Source organism: Alosa sapidissima, chromosome 6 (genome assembly GCF_018492685.1).
Source record: "Alosa sapidissima isolate fAloSap1 chromosome 6, fAloSap1.pri, whole genome shotgun sequence".
NCBI lineage: Eukaryota > Metazoa > Chordata > Actinopteri > Clupeiformes > Clupeidae > Alosa > Alosa sapidissima.
Genome location: NC_055962.1, coordinates 38,553,664 through 38,566,338, shown reverse-complemented (window position 1 = coordinate 38,566,338; position 12,675 = coordinate 38,553,664). Strand labels below are relative to the sequence as shown.

Genomic DNA, 12,675 nt, shown 5'->3' with positions numbered 1-12,675 from the left:
CGGCTTGTCACCTTGTATGTAAAAATAAGTTTTGAATACACCCCTCCATAGCATAATTAAGTCCCTTTTGATAGCTTCTGGAGGAAAGTAAATCCTTTTATCGATCAAAACGTCCTCAAAGCCTGCTTTCATATACTGTCAGCTGCCATTGTCCACAATGTATTTCTAATCAAGTCTGGTTTGTTTGTCCGAGTTTTCACACGGTAACAATGGGGGGCGGGGCTTAGCGACAGGTCAATTAGCACCTGAACTTCTTTCAACTAATATAGGCAATGAGTTTGCATCTTTTTTCAAAGGTAAAACTGACAAAATCAGACTCAACATATCTTCTCAATTACTAACTCAACATCCAGAACTTCCAGCTACAAAGGGAGGGAAACTTAACTTGATGTGATAACATCATTGTGATGTCAGCAAGACTCATCAATGATGGTGATGACATCATTGTGACATCACCGTGACTAACCTAGCGTTCATGGGCTTCGGAAAAACCTTTTTCCCAGTGAAAACATCATCATTCCGCATCATTCACGTCACGTAATGTGTGAGTCAGAGGTCGGAAACTGGGGCTAGATTTTGCTAACAGAGTTGCCCAGTTAGGGGCTCGTCATCACTTTTGTCGTCACGTTGTAGTTTGTAGTCCATGTGGCCTTTCATGTCCAACAGTTTTAATGTGAACTTGGGAATTTGCCGTTTTTGTCACTTGAAAGCTGCATCTTTCTTTCACAAGCGTCTTACACTACATTTTAAGCAAATACAGTTGTTTATTTAGGATTAGTGAGCGTATGTTTTAACCTTTGTTGTGGCATCCGTGTTTGTCACACATTCCGACGGCAAAGCACATGGACACTTGCTGTGGGAAATACAAAGTAGCCACGGGGGCGGTCCTTGTCATTCCCAAGTGCAAGTGGTGATGACATCACCGTGACTCACCGATGGTAGTGATGACATCACCGTGACCGTGAATCATCGATGGTAGTAATGACATCATCGTGACTCACCGATGGTAGTGATGACATCATCGTGACTCACCGATGGTGGTGATGACGGTCCCAGCGAAGAAGAAGGAGGAGCTGAGGTCCCAGAGGCTCGTCTGATTGGAGGAGTCGCCCGAGGGGTTCACGCCTGCACGGATCGCCACCACCACTTGCTGAAAAGCACAAACACAATGAACGTCAGGGGAATAAACACAAACACAAACAATGTCAGGGGAATAAACACAAACACAAACAATGTCAGGGGAATAAACACAAACACAAACAATGTCAGGGGAATAAACACAAATGCAGTCAGAAGAATGATCTGAAAGAGCTGACGCTGCAGCTGCTGTGCTGTTCATTAGCTGCTGTAAATGTGCTTCACCAATATGTCTGCTGTGCTGTTCGTTAGCTGCTGTAAATGTGCTTTGCTAATATGTCTGCTGTGCTGTTCATTAGCTGCTGTAAATGTGCTTCACTAATATGTCTGCTGTGCTGTTCGTTAGCTGCTGTAAATGTGCTTTGCTAATATGTCTGCTGTGCTGTTCATTAGCTGCTGTAAATGTGCTTCACCAATATGTCTGCTGTGCTGTTCATTAGCTGCTGTAAATGTGCTTCACCAATATGTCTGCTGTGCTGTTCATTAGCTGCTGTAAATGTGCTTCACTAATATGTCTGCTGTGCTGTTCATTAGCTGCTGTAAATGTGCTTCACTAATATGTCTGCCTGGTGCAAGAGTTGACCCTGCGGCAGTACATAAATGCTTTCTTAGAGAGCCACCCCCCACCACACACACCACACTCACAAAAACACACCGAACCCCCCACCCCCCACACACACACACACTCACAAAAACACAAACACTGTCCCCCCCGCCACACACACAGCCCCCGCACACCACACACACTCACAAAAACACACACTGCCCCCCCCCCCCCCCCCCACACACACACACACACACACACACACAGACAGACACACGCACATTTCCCAACAAACATTCTGTGCTGTGGGTATCAGAGAGTATGACCATGTGTGTGAGTGTGTGTGTGTGTGTTTATGGTCTAAGTGTCTATAGCAGTGGTCCCCAAACTACGGCCCGCAGGCCGGATACGGCCCGCCACTTCATTTTGGGTGGCCCCCCAAAACATGTCCGTGGTATGTAGCAACCGGCCCGCACGGGAGTACGACATCATCAAACTATAACCTCCGCAATTTCCCCCATTCATTCTCTATGGCGAGTCTTAACAGTTCACATGTAATACTCTTTTTGTCCACTGGTGGTTGTTTTGGCGCTGTTTCGCCTTTGCCTTCGAAAACGGAATGAAATGTAGACCTACCTGCAAACAATGTAAGAGGCCTATGCTGACTGCATCAGTGCTCAAAGTATTCTACAAGTTTATCAATTAATTGTTAATAACTAACTAACTTCTATATTCAAGTCATATTTCTGGGACTTTCTGGGATATTTTTTCTATATTTTATTCACTCATTCAAATGTTCATACAAATTCACAAAGTTCTCATCAGGTGAGTGAAAGTAGTCATTTCAGATGTTTTTGCCAGCACTTCATGTAACTCTCATAGTTTGAGAACTTTGTAGGATATTGCTTGTTCACAACTTGAGCTGTGTATGCAAAGACACACAGTTCAGAGTTCACACATTTTGAATAAAATACACTTTTGGGACTCCCTGCTAATACTTTTGGGAATGCTATTTTTTCATTTGAGCTACATTTTACACTGATATGGCATGATTGCAATATAAACACAGCTAACAATGGTATTAAATTGCAGTAGCCTATTAAATATAATAAAATATTCAACTAAGGTAGACTGCTGTTGCTCACAGCACTAAGGTATTTATGGTTACTAATATACTCCGAGTGTCTGGCCCTCTCCTAGAGCCAGGCATAGTGAGCTGGCCCTCAGAAGAAAAAGTTTGGGGACCACTGGTCTATAGTGTTCAGGCAATGGGCAAAAACTGTAATATTACCTGAAATACACAATTAATACCCTGACTTTTTAAAAACGGGGATATAGCATTTTGGAACCAAACTCTTCATTTGTAGTGCTTAGCCTTCTCTGTTTTCTCTGTAAGTGTTTTCAGGTATGTGTGTGGGTATTACCAATTATGTAGAAAAAGGTGCGCACATCTAAATGTTAAAAAAGTAGGTGCTGGACTCAAAAAGTGACAATAAAAATGACAAAAAAGTCCGCACACTAGACACACTAGTGAAGTCCGCACACTAGAGAATGTTCCCGTACTAGTGAAGTCCGCACACTAGAGAATGTTCCCGTACTAGTGAAGTCCGCACACTAGACACACTAGTGAAGTCCGCACACTAGAGAATGTTCCCGTACTAGTGAAGTCCGCACACTAGACACACTAGTGAAGTCCGCACACTAGAGAATGTTCCCGTACTAGTGAAGTCCGCACACTAGAGAATGTTCCTGTACTAGTGAAGTCCGCACACTAGACACACTAGTGAAGTCCGCACACTAGAGAATGTTCCCGTACTAGTGAAGTCCGCACACTAGAGCTCCATTATTATTTTCTTTTTATTCACCACATGTGACGTTTCGGGACACACTGCACTTCCTCAGACACACTGCCCTTCCTCAGACACACTGCACTTCCTCAGACACACTGCCCTTCCTCAGACACACTGCACTTCCTCAGACACACTGCCCTTCCTCAGACACTAACGGGACACACTGCCCTTCCTCAGACACACTGCCCTTCCTCAGACACACTGCCCTTCTTCCTCAGACACTAACGGGACACACTGCACTTCCTCAGACACACTGCCCTTCCTCAGACACACTGCCCTTCCTCAGACACTAACGGGACACACTGCCCTTCCTCAGACACACTGCACTTCCTCAGACACACTGCCCTTCCTCAGACACTAACGGGACACACTGCCCAAGCATCCTGGCCCGCCACACCAAGGTCAACAACATCATCGTACACGTGGGCACGAACGACATCAGAGATAAGCAGTCAGTAGCACTGCAGGAAAACTACAAAACTCTCATCACCACTCTGATGGGCACAGAAAAACGCTTTGTCATCTCTGGGCCTCTCCCTACCTACAGAAAAGGTGCTGAGAGATGGTCCAGACTGTTCGATCTCCACACCTGGCTCAAACGCTACTGCGCTTCCCTAAGCATCCCCTATGTCAACAACTGGGGCTTGTTCTGGGAGAGGCCCAGTATGCTGAAGCGTGATGGTCTCCACCCAAACCAACATGGAGCCAGGCTACTCTCTGACAACATAGCGTCCACACTGAGACATTGACATTCTGTAGAAAATATTACAGATTCACGCCCCCCAGGTATTGATTCGAATGGCATTATACATGTGGATGAGTCTGAGAATGTTTTCTGCAGGGTAACATACAATACTACTACCATAGATCAAGCTGTGTCATGCAATAGCATGACTTATGCTCATAGTTCTATTCCAACGTTGATTTCTACCCAACGTATAGTAAAAAGAAAAGACAAATTTAAAACTAGAAACCTAACAAATATTCTTTCCATACCTCAGCATATTCCTCAAAAGCCAGAGGCATTTTCAGCTAACATGGGTTTACTAAATATAGGTGCACTTACTACCAAAACCTTTGCAATCAATGATTTTATTAGTGAAAAAAAATTGGATTTTCTGTTTCTTGTTGAAACCTGGCTGACTTCAGACAGAGAAGCTGTTCTTGTTGAGACTTGTCCCCCAAATTATAATTTCTTCCACTCAATTAGACAAGGCAAACGAGGTGGTGGAATTGCCTCCATTCTCTCAAACAAATATAGTTGCGCACGAGTCAACTTTGGCGAATTCGCTTCCTTTGAGTATATTGCCCTCACTCTGAAGGCTGACCCAGCTGTACTTCTATTAACCTTATACCGCCCTCCTAAACTATGGACTGGCTTTCTCGACCAGTTTTCTGAACTTATGTCGCTCATCATCACTAGCTATGATCGGATAATTGTAAATGGCGACTTCAATATTCATGTCAATAAGATAACTGATGCTAAAGCCAGTAAGTTCCTTAATGTGTTGGACAGTTTAGAGCTAAAGCAGCATGTTACAGGACCCACCCACAACCTTGGCAACACCCTCGATCTAGTCATTTCCAGAGGGATAGAAGTCACAGACTTATCAGTAAATGATATAAATATGTCTGATCATCATTGTGTATCTTTTAATATTGTACTACATACTCCAAAAATTCATCCCGAAATTGCAATCAAATCGCGACTCTTGGACATTAGAGCAGAACAGCAGTTCATAGCTCTTATAGACTCCATAAATTTAGATATTTTACATCATCCCATTGATCAAATGGTAGAGGCTCTCAATCGTGAATTAGGCGCTCTGCTTGACAGAGTGGCACCCTTAAAGACTAAAAAAAGGCCCTGTAGCAAACTGACACCTTGGATGAACGAAAATATCCATGATCTAAAAAGATCATGTAGGAAAGCTGAGAGAACATGGAGAAAAACTAAGTTACAGGTTCACCGTGCCATTCTAAAAGAAAAAATTGCAAATTATAATAGAGCTATTCGGAATGAGAGGAGGAACCACTTCTCTAAGGTAATTGCTGAAAACAGTGGAAACTCTAGGGTGTTGTTCTCTACCATTGATAGGCTATTGCATCAAACACCTTTTGATACACTCAGTCAGGCATCCTCTCTAAGATGCGCAGAATTTGCAGACTTCTTCAAAAACAAAGTCATTTCTATAAGGGAGGCTATTGGTAACACAAGTAATATGTTTGATAGTACACCCAAAAACAGCCCCCCAAAATTAAGGTCCTTTAGCACTATTACTCAATCTGAGCTTGGTAAAATTATAACTCAAACCGGCTCCTCAACATGTGTTTTAGATCCAATCCCTACTACATTCCTCAAAAAAGTATATGATGGCTTAGCTCCCTTTTTTCTCAAGGTAATAAATACCTCATTAGAAACAGGTATATTTCCAACTGCTTTTAAAACCGCTGTTGTGAAACCTTTACTTAAAAAGTCAAATCTTGACCATACCAATCTGAGCAACTACAGGCCTATATCAAATCTATCGTTTTTGAGCAAAGTACTTGAAAAAGTTGTTTGTAATCAGTTAAATACCTTCCTCAACGAAAACAGTATCCTTGAAAAATTCCAATCAGGTTTTAGATCAAATCATAGCACAGAAACGGCTCTAGTAAAAATAGTCAATGATCTCAGACTAGCTACCGACTCAAACAAAGTCTCAATCCTTATTCTTCTGGATTTGAGTGCGGCATTTGACACCATTGATCATAGCATCCTAATTCACCGCCTTGCGAAGTGGGTGGGTCTCTCTGATAATGCTCTAAACTGGTTTCAAACCTACATTACTGGCAGAGATTTTTATATCAGTCTAGGAGATCATGTATCTGAAAAACAAGACTTGCCTTTTGGTGTGGCCCAGGGGAGCTGCCTTGGTCCCCTGCTATTTTCTCTATATATGCTTCCATTGGGAAACGTCATAAGTCAACATAATGTAAACTTCCACAGCTACGCAGATGATACCCAATTGTATCTTTCTGTGGAGCCAACTAACCCAGATGGCCTTTGCTCCCTCACTGCATGCCTAACCTCCATTAATCAGTGGATGAGCAAAAACTTTTTGAAACTAAATGATGACAAAACAGAGGTACTTCTGGTTGGACCAAAACTAAAGCGAGATATTATTCTTAGTAATCTGGGGAACTTGGCACACCAGGTCAAACCAAAAGTAACAAGCCTCGGTGTCATCTTAGATGCAGAGTTAAGTTTTAAGCCCCATATCAGTAAAGTTACTCAGACAGCCTATTTCCACTTGAGAAACATTGCCAAAGTGCGGCCCTTTTTAACTCAACAAGATGCAGAAAAACTAATTCACGCCTTTATCACTAGCAGGTTAGACTACTGCAATGCACTTTTCACTGGTCTTCCCAAAAAACATCTAAAGAAATTGGCACTCATACAGAACTCTGCGGCTAGACTTTTAACTAAGACTAAGAAGAGAGAACACATCACCCCTGTGTTGGCTGAACTGCACTGGCTCCCTATTTCCTATAGAATTGATTTTAAGGTTATGTTAATTACTTACAAAGCTCTGAATGGCATAGCACCTTCATATATCTCTGAGCTTTTAATATCTTATCAACCACAAAGGAAACTTAGATCATCCAATTCTAATCTTTTAATCGTACCCAAAGTGCTCCACAAACAAAGTGGAGAAGCTGCGTTTATCCATTATGCCCCCAAACTATGGAACACCCTGCCTCTGTACATCAAGCAGGCGAGTTCAGTAAATATTTTAAAAAAAGATCTGAAAACATACCTGTACAGGAAAGCTTTTAGTTAACTCATCTTATCCTGTAGACTACATTTTCAGATTATTCTACATCTGCTACTATTGGAGGGCGCAGCCAGCCAAAAGCAGATGGGCTCCCCCTATTAAGTCAGGTTCTGCTCAAGGTTTCTTCCTGGAATATGGGAGTTTTTCCTTGCCACAGTTGCCATATGGCGTGCTTGTGGGGGGTAAGAGGGTTAAGGCTGCCAGTCTTATGACGTCATTTTCTATATTTTTGATATGTTGCTGAGTATATCATAAACAGCAAAGAAAAGTGATTGATAATGACTGACTATTATTGTGTTACATGCTTCAAATGTAAAGCACTTTGAGCTGCATTCTGTGTATGAAAGGTGCTATACAAATAAAGCTTTATTATTATTATTATTATTATTGCCCTTCCTCAGACACACTGCACTTCCTCAGACACACTGCCCTTCCTCAGACACTAACGGGACACACTGCCCTTCCTCAGACACTAACGGGACACACTGCCCTTCCTCAGACACACTGCCCTTCCTCAGACACACTGCCCTTCCTCAGACACACTGCCCTTCCTCAGACACTAACGGGACACACTGCCCTTCCTCAGACACACTGCCCTTCCTCAGACACTAACGGGACACACTGCCCTTCCTCAGACACACTGCCCTTCCTCAGACACACTGCACTTCCTCAGACACTAACGGGACACACTGCCCTTCCTCAGACACACTGCCCTTCCTCAGACACACTGCACTTCCTCAGACACTAACGGGACACACTGCACTTCCTCAGACACACTGCCCTTCCTCAGACACACTGCCCTTCCTCAGACACTAACGGGACACACTGCACTTCCTCAGACACTAACGGGACACACTGCCCTTCCTCAGACACTAACGGGACACACTGCCCTTCCAATTACCACATGTGTTTGCATTTTGAACAGAAGTGTTTTCCCAATGATAACAGGACATTTCATTTTTGAACAAAGTGTCTAATGTAAGAAACCATGTGTAGTGTTTCACAATAAGTGTGTTGCAGAATTGCAAAAAGAATGTGCTTAATGCCCAACCCTGCCCATGCCAGATCATTTATGCCCAACCCTGCCCATGCCAGATCATTTATGCCCAATCCTGCCCATGCCCAACCAAAGCTACAGTGTAGCCCTATATATGACCAAATTCATAACCACAAACCAAAACCACCAACACTATGGATCTGACCTAAACCAACATCGCTATGGATCTAACCAAAATAAGTGTGTTGAAGAATTGCAAACTATGTGCAAAGCAGAACATGTGTTTAAGCTATGGTTACACAGTGTTTAAAGTATGCTACAAGAAGTTTAGGTATTGAGGCTTTGGTCTAAGCATTTAAGTATGCTACAAGAAGTTTAGGTATTGAGGCTTTGGGTATTGAGGCTTTGGTCTAAGCATCCGTTTTTAGTGTGTAAGCATCGGGCAAAAACTGTAAAATCGTCACTTGTGAATTAAATCACTACACTGGCATTCATGCCCAACCCTGCCCATGCCAGATCATCACTTGTGAACTAAATCACTATTATGCCCAACCCTGCCCATGCCAGATCATCACTTGTGACTAAATCACTACACCACTGGCATTATGCCCAACCCTGCCCATGCCAGATCATTTATGCCCAAGCCAGATAATTTATGCCCAACCCTGCCCATGCCAAACCAAAGCTACAGTGTAGCCCTATATATGACCAAATTCATAACCACAAACCAAAACCACCAACGCTATGGATCTGACCAAAACCAACATCGCTATGGATCTAACCAAAACCAAAGCTATGGATCTAACCACAAGATAGATAGATAGATAGATAGATAGATAGATAGATAGATAGATACTTTATTGATCCTCAAGGGGAAATTCAAGAATAGATAGATAGATAGATAGATAGATAGATAGATAGATACTTTATTGATCCTCAAGGGGAAATTCAAGAATAGATAGATAGATAGATAGATAGATAGATAGATAGATAGATAGATAGATACTTTATTGATCCCCAAGGGGAAATTCAAGGTCTCAGTAGCATACAGACATCACACACAACATGCACTTACAGCAGAAAAAGTAATATAAGTATATACATATAATAAACTTCACTGTACAATAGCGACAGTAGAAGATAAGAAAATACTAAAATACTAAATATACTATATAAACTAAATCAAACATCCACATAGTGTGCTTAAGGTTGATCAAGCATGAGGCGCTTGCAGTGACAGGGCAGGGACTGAGCCTGTGATTATGTATGCATGGTAAGGTGCTCTATGAGAGTGAGTGTCATGGTGATGGTGCAAATAAGTAAGTGCAACAGTGTGTGTGTGTGAGAGAGAGAGAGAGAGAAATGTCCCCTCACTAAGCTGGTCCTGAGTTTGAGCTCGTCAGACCACTCCAAAAACACTAACACCCCACTGACACCACAACATCAGAACCTCAAAGCAACCAAAACTAGGATAAACCAAATTACAAAAACTATTAAGCAAAATGAAATAATCCACTAGAAAAATCAAACAAAGAAATCTAAGTAAAAGATAAAATAAAATAAATGCAATTTTATTTGGCCTGAAACAGTAATGAGCTGTGTAGAGATGGGCACTTCCTGTGTGTGTGTGTGTTGGGGGGTGGGGTTGATAGGAGCGTGTCTAGGAAACAGAAAGGGTCCAATTAGCGGTGTAGGAGCAGCAGTCACACACGTACGTACACACACGCACACACACACACACACACGTCCATGTCAGACTAATGAAGCCTGTGGTGTCAGAGGCAGGTTTCCTGTCAGGATGAGTCAGGTCCTGTCTGCCTGCTTTCACCCTGACCACCATGTCTGTGTGTGTTTGTGTGTGTGTGTGTGTGTGTGTGAGGTGTCATGAATTGAAGGATTTGGTGAAAAGACAAATTCTTACTAACTAAATATATCCCCTAACCCTCCCCCCCACACACACTCAAAAACATAAACGCAAAAAAAAACACACGCACACACACACATTCAAAAATACACTCACAGCATTCACACACAAATGCACACACACACACACTCACTCACACAGACACTCACACACACACACACACACACACACACACACACACACACAGAAAGATCCTCTGGAGAGGTAGCAGTGTGAGTGGTCTGGTGCTGACCTCTCTCAGCCCATCTCAGTAATACCCTTCATTTACCACCATCATGCTGCACCTCCCACACACACACACACACAAACACCCAGAGATACACACACAGACATACACACACACACAGACATACACACACACACACACACACACACACACAGACAAACACACACACACACACACACACACACACACTGTATCGCTGTGTGGGGCGGAAGCTGCACTGAATACAACAGGAAAGCCCTGCAGCGCATAGTGAACACAGCTGGAAGGATTATTGGTGCTTCACTCCCCTCCCTGAAGGACATTTACACCACCCACCTCACCTGCAAGGCGACCAAAATTGTGAGTGATGCAAGTCACCCCGCTCACAATCTGTTTGATCTACTGCCCTCTGGGAAGAGGTACAGAAGCCTGCGCTCCCGCACTACCAGACTCACCAACAGCTTCATACACCAAGCTGTAAGGATGCTGAACTCTCTCCCTCCTCTCCCCCCTCCACCCTCAGCTACATAACATCCTGGACATTGGACCCACAATGGCCGCCTGCACTACTCCACTTGCACACTTGTACACTTTACAACTTGTTGTTGTTGTCCTGAAAACACAACACTTCTGCTGCTCTTACATAACTTGCACCACTATGCCACTTTCTTTCTTACTTAGGTCAAACAGAACTACCCAAGCCTTTTATTGGCCTGACTTTGCACTAGTATTTTATTGACTGTCTATGCACAATTTCAACCAAATTTTGCTGCTCTTATTTTTTCATTATTATATGTGCCCTCTTATATACTTATTTATTTACTTTTTTGTGTACTTGAATGTTATGTTTGTCTGTGGACTTAAATTGGCAAAATATGTCTTGTCTTCACCGTGGGATAGTGAGAAACGTAATTTCGATCTCTTTGTATGTCTGGAACATGTGAAGAAATTGACAATAAAGCTGACTTTGACTTTGACTTTGACACCCAGACATACACTCACACACATACACACAGATATACACACACACACACACACACAGACATACACACACACACACAGATGTACACACACACAGATATACACACACACACACAGAGAGACACACACACACACACACACACACACACACACACACACACACACACACACACACACATAGACATACACACACACACACACACACACACACACAGACATACACACACACATAGACATACACACACACACAGATGTACACACACACGGATATACATACACACACACACACACACACACACAGACACACACACACACACACCCAGACATACACACACACACACACACACACAGACATACACACACACACACACACACACACACATAGACACACACACACACATACACACATACACACACACACACACACACACACACATACACACACACACATAGACATACACACACACACAGATGTACACACACACAGATATATACACACACACACACACCCAGACATACACACACACACACACATAGACACACACACACACGCACACAGACATACACACACACACACACATAGACATACACACACACACGTACACATACATCGAATTCAAAAGTTGAATGTCACGTCCAGCATGCTGCCAAAAGGGGGAAAAACACGGGTGTTGGCGTACGGCGCATCAACATGAGCCCCCAAACGACACGTACGGCGCATCAACATTAGCCCCCAAACGACACGTACACCGCGTCAACATGAGCCCCCAAACGACACGTACGGCGCATCAACATTAGCCCCCAAACGACACGTACGGCGCATCAACATTAGCCCCCAAACTACACGTACACCGCGTCAACATTAGCCCCCAAACTACACATATGCTGCATCAACATGAGCCCATCTCCCCAAACTACACATATGCTGCATCAACATGAGCCCCCAAACGACACGTACGCCGCGTCAACATGAGCCCAAAAACTACACGTACACCGCGTCAACATGAGCCCATCTCCCCAAACTACACATATGCTGCATCAACATGAGCCCATCTCCCCAAACTACACATATGCTGCATCAACATGAGCCCCCAAACTACACGTACGCCGCGTCAACATTAGCCCATCTCCCCAAACGACACGTGCACCGCATCAACATGAGCCTACAGTATCTCCCCAAACGACACGTGCACCATGTCAACATGAGCCTATCTCCCCA

General features: G+C 43.4%; 1 protein-coding gene across 4 annotated transcripts in view; it reads right to left on the bottom strand.

The window, feature by feature from the left end:
* kcnk2b (potassium channel, subfamily K, member 2b) overlaps positions 1-12,675 on the bottom strand; it is a 69,626-nt gene that overhangs the window by 40,589 nt on the left and 16,362 nt on the right. For all 4 annotated transcript variants that reach the window (XM_042095774.1, XM_042095775.1, XM_042095776.1 and 1 more), the window contains exon 3: positions 1,033-1,150. In XM_042095774.1, coding sequence (XP_041951708.1) covers positions 1,033-1,150 — 118 coding nt within the window. The remainder of the gene's footprint in view (positions 1-1,032; positions 1,151-12,675) is intronic.